Genomic DNA, 16,343 nt, shown 5'->3' with positions numbered 1-16,343 from the left:
TAGTTTCAAGGCTCAAGCAGCTTGCAAGAGACAGGTGTTGGATCAGGTCGGGTCCTGAGGGATCTGGATAAAATAACAATCCACATTTATTCAATCTCAGAAAATAGAAAAACACATGGATCAGGTAGTGAAAAATCAAAGTATGACCATAGCACTCAGCTGCATTATCAGGACACTTATTCATTCTTCTCAATTTGATACCAAAGAATTCATGGTTAAATGATAAGAACAGAAAATAGTGAATTACATCAGACTACAGAATCTGATCATTTTTCTATTGGAATGAAAATTTTCTAGGATGCTGCAGAATTGACTTTGAACAAGACTGTAATTCAAGATGTGGCATTGTTCATTTTCTATTACTTAATATGTAGAAATTGAATTTGATTATTGCTCATTTCCATGCATTGTTCATGAAAAATATGATTATTTTTTATGCATTTTTTGATGATGTCAACTAGCTCAACTGAGAAATACCTTGATCGTTTATTGCAAGATCTTGGACTTAGAATCTCGCCTTCATCACTTACCTTTGTAAAAAAAAAAATATTAAATTCAAAGAAAATATGGCAGAATTTAAGGGATTTTTTCAGGTTGCTACTGTATTTACCAAATTTATATTTAGATGAAAATGCTACATAGCTCGGTCGATTTTGACACCTGAGTACAAACCAGGCAGATCTTTAATCCTTATAAACATCTATAGCCTGAAATCAAAGAACCAGTATAACTTGACAGCACCACCATCTGTTTTCCACACAGGAGACAAGATCAGTGAGTTAATTTGATCTTGTAGATCTCTGATATATTATGGCAATGCCGGTTTTTCTAGCACTATTCCATAGGCATCATTTCTTTCCAAGCATGGCTAGTACAAAAAAAGGGTAAGATAAATGAAGAGAAATTAAGATACAGATACGAGGAAGAAGTAAATGAATGATAAGAAGACTTCTTTCAAATATTCCTTGATGCATAATGCATTAGCAATCAGCTATACCTGAAAGGAAAAAAAAATCAACCTTTCTACTTGCAATAATCTCTTAAACTAAAACTTTGCAAGTCATCATGTTTCTACAATGTGTAAACAAACTTATAAAATATACGAACACAACCCTGTTTGAAAATTACGATTTACTCGATCAAGACCTTTAGTCTCACAAAATCTTGCATTGATGAAAAGTAGTTCCATTGGCAATTACATTTACAGTCCAACCACAGGTATTTAACATGACACTAAGCCCTAAAACGAACAAATGAAGAAGCATCAATATGATACCATCGTCTTAAGCACAAAAATTCAAGGAAAAAGATCACCTCGGCAGATTGCCGATGCAAACTCAAAAAATCACCCGTATCCCAGCGTTGATGGATAAACAGGTCGTCGCAAGCGGTACTCAGCCTCACACCTGCAGGAAATTCTATTACTTCCCCCACAAGCGCTCCTCCCATATATATCATGCCATCAACTAGAGCAATTCGAGGTTTCAAGAAACCACACATCGAATTAGGTAATTTTGTCCAGGTCATTTCGGTTTTTCAAAATCGAGAAAAGACGGGAAAAAAGATCCATCGAGGAACCAGGACTTGAAATGATCGAACAGACGAAACCCTAATGATTACCGACGACATGATGGGACGGGTCCTCACGATCGGCGACGAGGCCTATACATCCCTCGGCGATATTGCAGGGTGGAGGATCCTCTCCATCTGCACTTCAAATTGCAGAGTTCCAATTCCATCGCATCTCGTTATCTCACCCATATGGTGATGCAAGCCCACCCGAGCCCAATCCGACCGTCCAACCTATAGCTCGAGCAGATCCTGATCGTTCATCACAGGGAAGGGCGTTCTAGTCTCTAAATAGAGAGGTAAAAAAAGAAACACAGGCTATCATCAAGGAAAAAAGCATAAAAGAAAATAATAAATTACAAACTTCAAATAAATATATTTTAAATTTAAATTATTATAGAATAAAAACAAGAAGAATGTGAGAACTATCAAATGAAAATAGAGATTTTATGCATATACAATCAGATAAAATATCTAACATACAGAAAAAATAATTTAAAACTTTTTAAAAACATATATATATATATATGAAACTCAATCTCACTAAGTCAAGGCTCAACACATACCTCTCAAAACTATCATATATGGATATCGAAAAAGACTAACATATACCTCTCAGATCTATTTTACGTGAATATCTAAGAGGATAAACAAACCAAGCAAAGAGTGATATTGGCACGGCTCAATCAGATCAAACATCTCAAACCAAAATATGATCAAATCTGATTGAGTCATTCCAACATCACACTCTCACCCAGCGAGCTCCTTCGTTTACTTCATAGCATGTTTCTGCAGGAAGAGAAGGTACGACATGTTAGTAGAGAGAGGAGCAAGTAAGGATGGAGGAAGAGGCATCGAAGAAATAGAGGAAGGAAGGAGAAGGATGGTTGAGACGTCAATGTCTTGTCTTCCACATGTGCATATTGTATACATATCAAAACAAAATTTTACTTGGTTCTCGATGCAGTGGCTGTGATGAACATATTGCATGTCTCTGGGGTTGGCAGAAGATCATGGACAATAGAGAAGAATCCAAGGGAAAGAACAATAAGCAAGCTTTTCTGTGAAGTACGCAGACCAGATCCAAATTTCAAGTTGGATGGGTCCGAGGAAGGAGTGTGCTCGTAAAGTCCAAAAAAAAAAAGGAAGATAAAAAAGTTACCTCAGCGAGAATCAACAGAGCGCACATTTTCCATGAAGAGAGCTCACATTTCTGGTCTTCCAAACAGTCATCGATGTTTGTTCCTGAAACAAGAAGTCAGTGCATTGGTTGGATCGATTTAATACCAGTATGTGTTACTTTATATTGATCCAACAAATTAAAGCTTCTGCGTCATGCAACAGGACAAGGAGAAGGTTTAGTCGGTTGGCCGAGCAAACAGTATACTTGCTTCAATAATGCACACCGACTTGTCCAATCACCAAAGAGAGTTCTCAAGGTGATCACAAAGAACAAGGAGAGTGGTGAGGAAGAAGCTGGCGTTGGCAGGCAGTGACTTGAAGGGAAGGTAGAGATTCCCCTGATGTCAATGGATTTGTGTGTCTTTGTTTTGATGATATGGAAGACAGGCAATGGGGACGCCATGGCCAGCAACAAGCCCTCCTCCAATCTATAGTTTGGCCATCAGTTCAGCCAGCATGTAAGAACAAAGAAGGAATAGATATAACACATGATAAAAGGATATCAACAGAAAAAAAAAATTAAAATTGCATGACATAATATGTCCTATTATGAATCATCGTGAAGAGATACTTCAATCTAGCACAGCTCCTCGAATGCTTTGGGTGATATTTGGATTAGTATCTTCCCCATTCATACAGTCTGCAGACTAAATTTCAGTTCTGCTAATTCACATTTCGATAGCCACTTAAACTATCTTTCAATTTGTGAACAAAGAAGCCATCAAAATTCACCTTTTGAACTAAGATAAGTTTTTCCCACAATAAAAAAAAAAAAAGTAGCCTATGTTTCTAGCTCCTCGCATATTGTGGTTCGAAATATATAATTCTCATCTTCCAGCTCTTCGTGTAACAAACTAATAGATGGCATACTTGGTCTCTCACTTCCACACTCCTTGTTGTCTGACATCCTCCTTCCCTGGAAAATAAAGAAACTAATAATATCATGGGAAGCAACATGCGAGACCTCATGTTTGAGGTAAATGTTGTTTAGATAGAGAAGAGAGCTAAAGCAAGCTTTAGATGTATGAAAAAGAAGATGCATCATTGTGTTAACAAACCTTCTTAAGAGTATAGAAAAAATAATGGAATCCTTCCCCAAAGGTTTTCCAATCAACAGACCAGGTAAAACCTTGGCCTTCAAATAGTGGCCGTCTGAAGTGTGGCTGCAAGGAGTTGCAGAGCCAAGCAATATGAGAAAAGGCAAAAGGGAAATGCACAATCACAAGAGAATGTGCTGTTCAGTCCATTACCTGTCCAAATGAGATTGAAATAAAAGTGCCTTCTGGTTTCAGAACCTTGTGAACACCTTGAAGCATTTTCATCACCTTATCTACCGTTGCAGGCCGGGGTTTCCATGGATCACCACTGTCCACAAACAAGACATCCTTTTAAAAGGATGTTTTGCTACAGCAGATTAATACACATAATTACCATAGGAACATCAGATAGCAATGACAAAATCGATAGGCCATCTTATTACTCAATTAAGCTTGAAGATACAAACTTTTCACTGTTCATTGCAATGCTCAAACCAAAGCTAGAACATAGAAATATCCCAGAAACGAGGATATAAAAAATTGGATGAAGATGCAAATCTAGTCTACAACTAGCAGGTAAAAAAATGGACCTAATAAAAGATTTGTATACAGTCCAACTGTTGGTGACAGTGAATTAATAGTGTTGTGCAGCTAGAAAATAAAAAAACCAAACAATTTAAAATGATCAACAGAGTTCTTGATCTAAAACCAATTAAAAAAATAATAGAGTTCTCAAACTAGTGAAAAAGTACCATGCCCTTGTATCACTAAAACCATTATATTTTCACAAAGAGTGCAATTCTCTTCTTCTAAAAGAACTGCATGAAAAAGGGACAACCTTACAGTTATATGTGGTCATAAATTTTCTGTCATTTGCTTCATCATGGTATCCTTATATATACCATGCTTGAGGTGAGTATTGTTGGCCATAACCAGTTGTAGCACAGAAGAAATTTACCTTCCATTTAGACCAAATTTCCAGTGCTACAGTACTATTAGGATTTACATAAATTTTCTTTATAAACAAAACCATCTGATCCCTTTGCTGCTAGAAATACAGAGGCTTTTATCACCTCATCCCAGTACAGCAATGTGACAGACTATGACCAATGTTGATGTCATAACTTCATATGCAAGGGATACTTTTGAATAGTACCTTCAAAGATAATGCTACTTCGCATCAATTAATTTAAACCCAGAACCTATAGATATGGTTATATAGTGAGTGAACCTTAAACACAAACTGCTTCTGTTGTGACGCTACAAAATTCATGGTTGTAAATTTCTTTGTGAAGAACTATATGACCTACTGGTGGCATTCAGGTACAGCACTATTGCTTCAAATCATCCATCATTAACTCGCTAACACACAAGTGCATGGCAAATTCATGATCTCCATCACTAGAAAATTTAACTTATTGTAAAAGCAGAACATATACGTGTAGACACTGCTACATCTAGAATCCTTAAGTTGTAACCTTTTCACATATCTCCCTCAACTTAACATATCTCAGTGACAAAGCAAGCATGTTCACTAAGGTACGAAATACCACCACTTAAACAGGCAGGAAAAAAAAGAGCAATAATGTTTCGCTCGCAAAGCAGATAACCTAATCCAGATACAATCTGGAGGTCCATAAGATGCACAACATCAATAGACATTGAAAGAACACAGTAGGCCTTTTACCATGGTGCCTTTCTCGATCACGACATCAAAGGATTCCCCACCAAAAGGCATGTCTAGCATGTCGGCCTGAACCACCTTGATGCCTGCAGAACAAGAAAACCAACCGCCACGATTAGGCCATCGACATCGACATTTCCACAAACACAACAAAATCAAGGTGAAATCAGCACCTTCAAGCCCCATGTCCCGCAACCGGTTCTGCATCCTTTCGACAGCGACGGGGGAGATGTCGACGCAGGTGATGTCGGCAACGCCATCCCTGCGCAGCTCCTCGCAGAGCCGCGAGTTCCCGCACCCAATCTCCAGTACCTACCAACATTTAAAGGAAAAGGAAACACGCATTACTTTGGGCGCATGTATGATTCGGAACACAAGGAGAGACGAAACGAGAAATAACCGAGTGGGATGGGCTGAGGAAGGGGCGGAGGAGGTGTTGGAAGTGGGAGTAATCTTTGAACCACTCGTAGTGCTCTTCGGCGGCGAACCTCTCATCCCTTGTAGTAACAGCAACGATGCAAAGAGTCCTGAGAGGCGAGATGGAAAAACAGATAGTGGGATAGATTTAGTGAGCGGACCAGTAGTGGGGATCGAGATAGGCGGCGGCCGTGCGCGGGGCAACGTCCAAGGGGCTGTTGCTCTCCGTCTCTGATCTCACGTCGGCCATCGGACGCTTCGAGCCCTAACGATGCCGAACCCTGAACACATCGCAGCGTTCAACAAAAAATAGTGGGCTAAGCCCAGACCAGAAAGTTAGATCTGTGCCAAAATTAATTGAAACGCCGTTGCCGGGGATCGAACCCGGGTCACCCGCGTGACAGGCGGGAATACTCACCACTATACTACAACGACTCAATTGAGCTATTGAGCTATTATATTATAATAATAGCAGACTGGACTTTTATCTATCTTAGACAACATGTTTTTACTAATGTAGGGATGTATGTTAATTGTATCCACTGATGGAGATCTCACAGAAAACAGAGTAGAGGATGCATCTTTATGGCTGCAGGTGTTATGAATCAAGAGCAGTCCACATGGAGAAGAACTCAAGTGACCATGGACCATGGTTTCCTTCCAACATTGCCTGTGATATATCTAATAGATAGCATCAACATGTGTAGCTGCTCCAAAAGATTCTTAACTAAATTCAGCATGTCCACTTAGAACTACTCAATCCAAACAATTTTCAGTATTGCTGAACACAATCTCTAAATGGAAATTTAGAGAAGGGAAAAAAAAAGCTTGAACCTAAAGGATTAGTAGAGGCTCATGGGGATGTCTACTCAAGTTACTAATGGAGAACTGAGTCAATTGGGGAGTGTGTATGGTGGAGAATGGTCTGGATAAAATTATTTTTCTAAAATATCAGCAATCACTGAAAATTGAGTAGGAACCACCCCTAAATATAATAGTACAAAACAAGCCTAATACCTTGTGCATTGAGCTCATAATAACTGACCTAACCTGAAACAGAAAAGACAGATGAATATGCTAAAAGAGCAGACAGATAACATGTATTATTGAACTGGGAGAGAGATACATAAATATGTCGGACCGAAGAATCAAATTCAGATGCAGCAACTACTTGTTAGTCACTTGTGTATGTAATAAAGATCGGCTACAGAATCCAACTGCTCAATCTTTTCAAATGGTATTGCATCCATACAAAACTAGTCTATGCTACTAGTCCAAGGAAAATCTACCAGTACAACAAGTTTACCTAACATGATAGATGCTCTGCAGAATCTTGTCTAGATTCAGGTAAATTTTCATGTGATGGTTTTTTAGATGGTTTGTTTAGATCTTGGTCGCTAGAAGGCAACAAAGGTCCGATGATCTTTCTTCTAACTGATGCTGCTTCCTTTAGTTTTCTTTTCCTTATTCTCTTTCTTTGAGCCCTTGTGAGCTTTTTTGATTCAACGTCACTTGTACAACCCAGTTCACTTCCATCATCATATTCATCCCCTGCAAGAATAATGAGCTCAACGAACAGAACATGATACCATTGTACAAATTGTAATCTTCCATTTATATATACCTTGATCCAAATCCAGTGCCATATCCCCGCAAACCATAGCAACAAGTTCCTCCTTGGTTAACTGCCATAGATCTTACAATTAGAATAACTTTGTACTTAGAAAAACGATTCAGAGATGAATGTGAAGATATATATACCAAGTTGTGTTGCCTAGTTGCAGAAACAAAAGACACTAATAAGCTGATAAATCAAGTTCCATAGACCATAAAAAAAAATCACAACTCCAAGAAAATGTTCTAACAAATTTATGATTGGCATTTCAAATTGGGGAGATTAATAGAAGGGCCAAGAAAACCACAAAAGGAAGCCTTGTTGATACTGTATTTAATCTGCCTTTGTAATACTGTATTCAATCTACTGTATGCACCATTTAGTTCATAGATGGTATCTTGAAATGTTCACAATCACAGTGCTTACACTGCCTAACCAAGCACTTATGAGTGAAATATCTCCAAAACTTATCCTTGCACAAAAATATTGTGACCCATCTATCATTATATGCTATTTCGAGACTCTCACTTCCACCACAGAGTGTTTTTGTCTAAGGTAATTTCGATGCTCTATCACAAGTCAGCATGCATGCAGCCAATATGTTACCATATGAGTCATTTTCTTTGTTCATATAATTTGAATAATAAGTAGACAGGTCTTCGTTACACATAAACTGCTGCAAGATGATTAAAACACAATATTCCATGTGCCCTAAACCCACAATATTCTGTGTAGATAGGTCTTCATCCTAAGCCTTTCTTCCTCAAACTCCTATAGCTGCATTCTTCAGTGATTAAAAATGGAAGACAAGTTAATTTTATGGCAGGTTTGGTTGCCTGGGAGTAAATAGACAAAATGAAACTCAATCAAATGTGAATAGTTTTAGCCACTTGACTACTTGGAAGCACGCAACATAGGAAGTTGAGTTTCTGGAATACTGGAACCTGATTGGCTAGAGCATTGAAAATCAAGTTCCAAAAACTCTAGGAAAAAGCACCATGGCTGCACTTTATGCACTTGAAAGATAAATCCAGAATAAACTGATTTGAAGTCAGTCTTAAAACTTTTCATGCCAATTGACCCTTATCTTATATGACGTCATGTAACTCTGCATACAATCTAACCTTGATCAAAATGGTCAACTCAAGTACACAGAATTTGTGCAAGCCACAGGAAACTTGACTTCCATATTTCACTGAGTCCACATTCAACAACTGAAGCCTTTGAAACACAGGTTATAAGAACCAGAGTTTCAACAATCCAAAAGCATGGGATCTAAGAATTGTTGTAGTTCTGAGTCATCATAACATTCAATGAACAAGCACGCAATGGTTACAAGATGCTGATCAAATAACTAAATATTTATAAGATTTTTTAGTAATAAAAATGTGTTATCTGCTAGCTTGTATTTACTTCAAGCTTCATCTTTTTCTATAAGCTTGATGGTAATTATTATTAAAAACATAGAAATGTACTCTGTTCCCTTTGGCCTATTTCAAATTTCCAATCCAACAATCCACTTATCAAATTAGCAGAAACATATTATTTATGGATATATTAATTGCTAGGTAGATAGGTTAATAAAATTCTGACACCCAAACTCCAAAAAAAATTGTTTCCCAGTCTCAAGATTCCACATTCTAATTATCCACGAATCAAACTACCCAGAAATCAATTCCGAGAAAGGTTCAAGATGCTCAGCTGAAGAGACATTTGTTGTTACTTCCCTCATTCTTTAATCGACCAAGATAAATGGGGTTTTGCTAAACCATCCTAGTCAGAAAAAATAATCACAAATCTGCTTCTGCTAGCAAATCGACAGCAACCTAAATAAGATTTATGTTAACAACACCTCAAATTAGAGACCGGTTAGGCACCGGGCATCCAAGTATTGAAGAAGAAAGAAGGGAAAGGAGGAGGGAAGGCGGAGAGATTACCTGAGGCGATGGGGGAGGCGGCGACCGCGGTGGCGAAGGCGGATGGTAGAAATTGAGGAGCGCCTGGTGAAACCTCTTCCGCTTCTCTCCTTTAGAGTCCTTCTCCATCAAACCGGTGGATTCTCGAGATTCCTTTGCGACCCGCCCCAACGTATAGATCGCAACTTAACCACGCTTCATTCCCTCCTTCGAAGCAGAGAGGTAAGGGAAAGGGGATAACCGTTCAAGGATTTGGAATCACGGCGACACAAGGAGGAGCGAGCCCCGGCGGACGACGTCGGCGGTGGAGGACAGCGAATCCGCTGCGTCAATAAAGAGGGCGTCGTAAGGACAGGCGTGAGGGGGTATTTATGTGGCAATGGGTTTATTAGTAAATACCCTTGCCGTATTTGCATGAAACCCCTCTACCGACACAGAATCTAATAGCAATGACGTCATATTATATATATATATATATATATATACATATATATATATATATATATACATACATATATATAATTTGCCTTGTGGATGGATGTCGATGTCAACACAACTTTTGAATTCAAATATAACTTTTAACTATAAGAATTCAAACACATCATATCATAATCTGATTTGATGAGATAATTAATCCATCAGCTTGTTATCCAAAATGCACAAACATATCATGATCCAATTTGATGAGATAACTAATCTATCAATATGCTTTTCAAAATACTTGAATCCAAGTTAACAGTAATAATACATTTAGATCTTTACAAGTCAACATATATCTATGAACCAATTGACGATAACATGAACTGCAATCCAGGTTAGGAAAGGAAGCACATAGCTTAACTTTCATCCCATGAGCTGCAATCACATTCCACATGACAACTCAGGTAAACAGAGGTTTGACAAGTATAGTACAACTCCCAACTGCCTTTGTCGAGGCTTTTGGGTTTCAAACTACCTCGTCGTTGTCCCAGTAATTCCTTAGCTGCGACATATGAAGAAGAAGCTCATCTCGACCAAGGCCAGTAACACTGCTAGTCATGATCCATGGTGGAGGCTCCTTGTAGTACTTACTGATAAGATCTTGGAAATGCTTGATGTTATCATCAGATCGCTTTCCTTTACCACCCTTTATCTTGTCACACTTGGTGAACACAAAAGTCATGCCAATCTAACATATAGAGGACAAGAGCAATGGAGTCGGTGATCATAGAAAATGAAAACAATGATGATAGGTAAAGATAGGAAACTACGATAGGCTTACATCGTTACGGCCGAGCCAGTTAGCACAGTCAAGATCTATCTGCTGAGGTGGAATACTGGCATCAACAAGAAGCAAGACAGCAACCAAGGTATCACGGTTTAGAAAGTAACCCTTGGTAAATGAAGACCAATCTGTTCGAGCAGACTGAGAAGCATTTGCAAACCTATAAGCAAGAAGGCAGTTGCAAAATCAGCAGCTGAAATAAAAAGACTAATGCATGCAGATTTGAAACATTGTAATCTGCTTAGAGGGTGAGTAGGGTAGAGTTCAACATAGAACACCATCAGAAATTCATGTTTTCTTTTGAATTGCTTTCCAAATTATATACATTAAGGCATTTCCAAATCAACTACAGAAAGTGATACCAACAGTCATAGAAAGAACAAAGAGTAAATGAAATTTTGTCTGTCCAAGAAGTTAATGCTTAAGACAAATACTATCTTCAACACAAGAAACATGGCATCACAGTAATGTCCATTGGCCATTTAGACGAGGCACTCAAGTTCAATCTTTTGAACTGAAAGACAAGCCTTTGCTGAATATTTATCGGGACCAATTTACTTCTAGGTGACAAATTTGTGATAAAATCTTGTCAAAGATATTTCAAATAAATTAAATCAGAAGTGAGCCATTTATGCTGACAAATTATTAATATTACCACAACAAATTGAAAGAAAAACCTTTTGTGAATGTCATAGGCTTAGAAATCATGCCATTCATTAAATTAATTTGTCATGTCAAAGACTTGAAAAGAAAAAGGAGCTGCATTTGAATTGTTTGGAAACTTTAAAAGGCTAGGCTCTTTGCATCTAAAGCTGCATCTTGATCAGTGTAGAACCATCAAAAGCTAGGCTCTTTGCATCTATTGTGTATGCTAGTTAATTATCAATTTGTGCCATGCATAAACCTTAACCAAAAGTACTCCCAAAAATTTTGTAAAAAGTCTAATCCAATCCTCAAGCCATCACTAATTCATATTTGCAAAGATATTCAAGCAGAAAGATAGTTTTTCCTTTCCTGCTGACATTCAATCATTTTACACAGCATGTTTTTAGGTATATCAAGTTGTACACCAAAATGCATAGTAGCTTCTTTGAATTTTCATATTTGTTAGAGAATACATAGTGCAAAAAATTCAGTAAGGAATATAAATGACTTCATAGAGAACACATATATTTGATAGCAGAGCTCCCATCTATATCTGAAAAATTAGTTACTCATTAAAAGGAAGTGAACAACAATAAGTAAAAATATGTAACTAAGAAATAATATAGATCATTGCAGACAACAGACTAATAATTTTCTAGTGAATTCTCATATTTCACAAATTTTAAGATTATCTCAGAGGCATTTTAAAAAAACTGTCATCCATTTTGTATCAAACAAACAATAAGCTCATAAGAAATTTTCTGTGGGAAGATTATGTATGATTGTGAATGAGCATCAAATTCATTTCAATTAAGGATTTCAGAGAGCATATGTTCCAAAGAATTGTCTGACGGAGAAATAATATATTTATAAGCATAAGGAACTTAGTTGGCAAGACCAAAAATCAACGCAAGGTACCACATAGAAGATTGTCAAAGAATCAAGTAATGACCATTTCGGCACACCTTTTTACACATATAATTTGCCAAGAAAGCATGACTCTGTTGCACAACCAGAATCTCACTGGGGAGTTTATAACATATCTATATATAAGTTATAGCAGAAAGGAAAATCCTTGGTCATTGCATATATCAATCGCCAAGGAAACCAAGCAAACAGCTAGCATACATAATACAGAGCGAAGGGAATGTGTACCCATAGCCGGGCAGATCGACGATGTACCAGCTTTTGTTGACCAGAAAGTGATTTATAAGTTGCGTCTTCCCTGCAGAAAGAAAGTTCACATAATATCTACACTAACAATTGATTCCAAACTCAGGAGCTCGTAATGATACTAAAAGCACAACCACAATACAGTTACAAATTGAAGACGAACAAAAAATTGGCCATTTGTGCTTTTCTAAGACAATTTGGGAATTCGATATCCCTTAGGCAAAAATCTTAGAGTTTGCAGCTTAGCGCAGACCCTGAGAGCAGCACAAGAAATGAACTTTTTAAGCGAGGAACAAGGACAGGCGCATAAGGGTCCGACCTGGCTTCTTGGAAGTGAGGGCGAACTCCTTCTTACGGACGAGGGCATTGATGAGGGAGGACTTGCCGACGTTGGACCTGCCGAGGATGGCGAACTCGGGGCGGTTATCCTTGGGGCAGTCGCGCGCCCGGGCGCTGCTTTTCACGAACTCCACCTGCTTGATCTGCGCGTGACCAGCGTAGGGCCCGACCACGATGTTGGAACCCGGTAGCAACATATCCGGCGTCACCTCCTCCCGCGCCACCCCCGGCGGCACGAAGAGTGCGGTCCTCACCAAGTCCGCGCCCGCCACATTGGAGGCCAAGGAGGGCTTGACGGGATGAGGTGAAGGAGGCGGAGGAGGAGGAGAGCCGGTTCCGGGAGTCGTACGTGCGGCATGGGAGAGCGGGCGGCGGAAGGAGACCGCGGCGAGAGACGGAGCGATGGGAGGAGTGGAGAGCATGTGGAGGTTTAAGAGGCGATGGTGGCGGAGTATCATATCTGTTGGGGCTGGAAGCTGCGGTTTAGGTGTTTGCTGAAATAGCGAGTCCAATTCCACGACTAATCCATCGACAAATGCAGGTACCGTGGCAAGAAGACGCGTCGTCTCATGTATGTATTGAATTCACACGTGCCTGGCTCAATGTTGACTTTTACCAATCATATTGCAAATGTAGTACAAAGGACTAGAGAAAACTCTCATATCCTATAAATCTTTGTGTGTGTATATATATATATATATATATATATATATATACACAAAAATTGAGTTAAAAAGATTAATTATAATATTTTATTATATTAAACATGCTCAAACATGAATTCCAAACTTGTCACTTATGCAATAATGTATTAATTACTATGATGTCTTAACAAAAAAAAAATTGAGTTCTAAAATAAAAGCAGGTCATTTAATTATCAAATAGTATTTTTTTTATATGTATGCCACTCATCTTAAAATACAATAAATACATGCTAAGCACTATCAACTAAATTACAAATGATTTTGAAAAGTTTTAGAATTTATATACCCAAATTACCCTTTATTGTTTCCACCAATTAATTGACTATAGATAAATATAGAGGAATAATTATTAACATTTCTAGTTTAGAAGGGATATGTTTGGAACATTTTATTTTTAAGGATATATGAGCAAGATAAAAAATTTAGTCACAAAAGAAAGTTCAAACAAATGTAACTATTTTTCCTTATAAATACACGTAGTTGAATATCATATTTTGTTGATGAAATCAATTGATAATTGTGTTTATGTCTTAAACTGCGTTTTGAGTGACGTAGGATGCTTCGATCAGGTTGAGACAATTAAAGCAGGAAAAATCATGTTGTGCCGTAAGGAACTTGTCAGAAGATTGGACATCGGGCTGGTGGATCGGTCGACGTATTGACAGAACGCTTCGGATCGCGAACTCGGACATTGGGCCAAGAAGAGCGGGTATTGAGCCAAGGATATCGGAGTTGCGGAGTCAACTGGCCAATTGGGTAATAGGCCGCAAGAGAGGATGATGCGCCGAAGAATCGGACAAAGCGTCGAGGGACCAATGACATGCCGGACAACTTGGTTAATTGCTTAGGAATAATTGTCTCGATCGAAGTTTTGTTTTACATGTGCAGGATTAACTACGATGGATATAAGACATGCAGCAAGAGTTACGCCAGAGTTAAGACTATGATCACGTTGGGAGTTCGACAGAAGTCCGGACGATCGTCGGAGGTTCTGCGGGAACAAATCCGAGAAGTCCAGGAGCTTGCCAAAAGAAGCTCGTCGGAACTCGCCAAGTGGATCGTCGCAAGTCCAGGAGTTTGCCGGAAGTCCGTCGGAGCATCGCCGGAGGTTCGTCGGATGTTTGCCGAAAGTTCGCCGGAAGCTCGCCGGAAGAAGCGATTGACGCACCGGAGCAAGCTGTAGTAAATGTCTTAAGAATTGTCATATTAGCATGTAGATTAAGTTAGGAATAGAAGGTGATCCCATTAACTTAATATGGGGGCAATTGGGCCATTGACAAACCCAAATTGGGCCGAATGGACCAACCCATTCGGACCAGAATTCCTACTAGGCGGTGGCACCGCCTAGGAGAGGGTCTCCCAGGAAAGCTGGGCGGTGGCACCGCCTGGGCTCAGTCTTCGAGCGAGACTGAGCGATGCAACCCCCCCTGACAGGCGGTGGCACTGCCTGGGCTCAGTCTCCGAGCGAGACTGAGCGGTGCAACTGCCCCTGTCAAGCGGTGGCACTGCCTAGAGGTTCAATCTCCGAGCTCTGCCAAGTGGTGCAACCGCCCCTAACAAGCGGTGGCACCGTCCAGAGGCTCAGTCTCCGAGCTCTACCAGGCGGTGCAACCGCTAGACCCCGGAATTCCGGGAGATGATAGTTTTGAGCTCGGAATTCAAACTAGTTTGGAGCCTATAAATACCCCTCTCATCCCTGGGTAAAAAACACAAGCACAGAGAGATTAAAAGAGAGAAAACACTGCTGCAATCTCTAGATTTCCCTCATCTAGCTTAAGTGTTAAAATTATGTTTAAGAGAGGAGAGTGAGTGCTTGTAAGGGTTATCTCCTAAACCCGGTAAAAGGAGAAGAGGGGTGTAAGAAGGAGATTGATCTTCGCCTAGTAAAGGAAGATCGTTAGTGGATGTCGGTGGTCCCGACGGAAGAGGAATCGGAGGAGTGGATGTAGGTCACGATTGATCGAACCACTATAAACTCTCGTCTTCTCTGGTTTGCATTTACTTTGAGCATCTTATCTTTACTGCAAACCTCCTCAGTAGCTTACTGTATTCTGCTCATTTACAAATGTGTTTCTTAGTTAAGTATTTTCCGAATCGGCGTTAAGACGGAAATCGGTTTTATCGTACGAACATCATATTTCAGTTTGCGCTTACATTCTGACTTCTATCTTAACTGCAAACTGTCTTCCTTACTTTACTTCAAATATGTTTCCGTAAGCTTTCAAAGTTATTATATGCATGAAATGAACTTTACGTCGGAATCAGATTTCAACGTACGAACGCAGTTTTAATCGCTGAAAGTTTTCCACTGTACTAATTCACCCCCTCCTCTTAGTGCTCTTGATCCTAACACACACAACTCAGCTGAAAATATAACAAAAAATTTTCGTATAACATCAAAATTAAATATTGACACATGTTATGTTGAGGTGTCAGAAGGTTGAGAGATTTAGATTGAAATCTTATAAAAGGGTATACTTAGGTTAGTAAAAACTCGAATGATTTAATTAATATATTAGTTTTTTAAGAATACACATGAGGGTTTTTTTTATAGTATGATAAATGATTATTAGGTAAAGGTCACAATAAATATTCAAATATGTCGAACTCAAAAATATGAAGTAATGATTTGTCAAGATAGATTTTACATTATCACCACATAGTTGACATCATGAAGTTTAGTCGATACGTAATCATAAAAATTAAGTCTGTAAAAGTGATATTAATAGAATTATTTCGAGAAATTAATTAAATTAATAATAATCTTTGACATATCCTTTGCTTTAGTTATTAATATT

At 38.8% G+C, this 16,343-nt stretch overlaps 3 protein-coding genes and 1 non-coding gene across 4 annotated transcripts; all 4 read right to left on the bottom strand.

Annotated features, from left to right (window-relative positions):
- Positions 1 to 3,338: 3,338 nt before the first annotated feature.
- Positions 3,339 to 6,208, bottom strand: LOC135634727 (uncharacterized). Its single transcript, XM_065145271.1, has 7 exons — positions 6,051 to 6,208; positions 5,873 to 5,969; positions 5,646 to 5,784; positions 5,476 to 5,558; positions 4,002 to 4,136; positions 3,810 to 3,914; positions 3,339 to 3,667 (listed from the first exon to the last, which is right to left on the bottom strand). Exons 1-7 carry the CDS (start codon positions 6,137 to 6,139, stop codon positions 3,533 to 3,535), a joined length of 783 nt encoding a protein of 260 aa, XP_065001343.1. The 5' UTR covers positions 6,140 to 6,208; the 3' UTR covers positions 3,339 to 3,532.
- A 44-nt stretch (positions 6,209 to 6,252) lies between these two features.
- Positions 6,253 to 6,324, bottom strand: TRNAD-GUC (transfer RNA aspartic acid (anticodon GUC)). The gene has a single exon. It is a non-coding gene; the product is annotated as a tRNA-Asp (tRNA).
- Positions 6,325 to 7,048: 724 nt separating this feature from the next.
- LOC103979796 (uncharacterized) lies at positions 7,049 to 9,739 on the bottom strand. The gene is made up of 3 exons (XM_009396013.3): positions 9,442 to 9,739; positions 7,514 to 7,574; positions 7,049 to 7,440 (listed from the first exon to the last, which is right to left on the bottom strand). The coding sequence occupies exons 1-3, from the start codon at positions 9,547 to 9,549 to the stop codon at positions 7,196 to 7,198; spliced, it is 414 nt and encodes a 137-aa protein (XP_009394288.2). The 5' UTR covers positions 9,550 to 9,739; the 3' UTR covers positions 7,049 to 7,195.
- Positions 9,740 to 10,126: 387 nt separating this feature from the next.
- On the bottom strand, positions 10,127 to 13,391 carry LOC135634715 (GTP-binding protein At2g22870-like). The gene is made up of 4 exons (XM_065145256.1): positions 12,822 to 13,391; positions 12,485 to 12,554; positions 10,682 to 10,844; positions 10,127 to 10,588 (listed from the first exon to the last, which is right to left on the bottom strand). Exons 1-4 carry the CDS (start codon positions 13,297 to 13,299, stop codon positions 10,367 to 10,369), a joined length of 933 nt encoding a protein of 310 aa, XP_065001328.1. The 5' UTR covers positions 13,300 to 13,391; the 3' UTR covers positions 10,127 to 10,366.
- Positions 13,392 to 16,343: the final 2,952 nt, after the last annotated feature.

The sequence above is a fragment of the Musa acuminata genome, chromosome BXJ1-3 (assembly GCF_036884655.1).
Source record: "Musa acuminata AAA Group cultivar baxijiao chromosome BXJ1-3, Cavendish_Baxijiao_AAA, whole genome shotgun sequence".
In the NCBI taxonomy this organism is placed as follows: Eukaryota; Viridiplantae; Streptophyta; class Magnoliopsida; order Zingiberales; family Musaceae; genus Musa; species Musa acuminata.
Note: the sequence above shows the minus strand (reverse complement) of the source record. Positions and strands in the feature narration are given on the sequence as shown.

Coding starts and splice junctions, on each gene's coding strand:
- LOC135634715 (XM_065145256.1), bottom strand. CDS start 13,299: ATGATACTCCGCCACCATCGCCTCTTAAACCTCCACATGCTCTCCACT. Junction 10,845..12,484: donor GTCGATCTGCCCGGCTATGG/GTACACATTCCC, acceptor TCTTGCTTATAG/GTTTGCAAATGCTTCTCAGT. Junction 10,589..10,681: donor ACTGGCTCGGCCGTAACGAT/GTAAGCCTATCG, acceptor TCTATATGTTAG/ATTGGCATGACTTTTGTGTT.
- LOC103979796 (XM_009396013.3), bottom strand. CDS start 9,549: ATGGAGAAGGACTCTAAAGGAGAGAAGCGGAAGAGGTTTCACCAGGCG. Junction 7,575..9,441: donor CGCCTCCCCCATCGCCTCAG/GTAATCTCTCCG, acceptor GATCTATGGCAG/TTAACCAAGGAGGAACTTGT. Junction 7,441..7,513: donor GGCACTGGATTTGGATCAAG/GTATATATAAAT, acceptor TTATTCTTGCAG/GGGATGAATATGATGATGGA.
- LOC135634727 (XM_065145271.1), bottom strand. CDS start 6,139: ATGGCCGACGTGAGATCAGAGACGGAGAGCAACAGCCCCTTGGACGTT. Junction 3,915..4,001: donor TTTCAATCTCATTTGGACAG/GTAATGGACTGA, acceptor AACTCCTTGCAG/CCACACTTCAGACGGCCACT. Junction 3,668..3,809: donor TTTTCTATACTCTTAAGAAG/GTTTGTTAACAC, acceptor TTTATTTTCCAG/GGAAGGAGGATGTCAGACAA.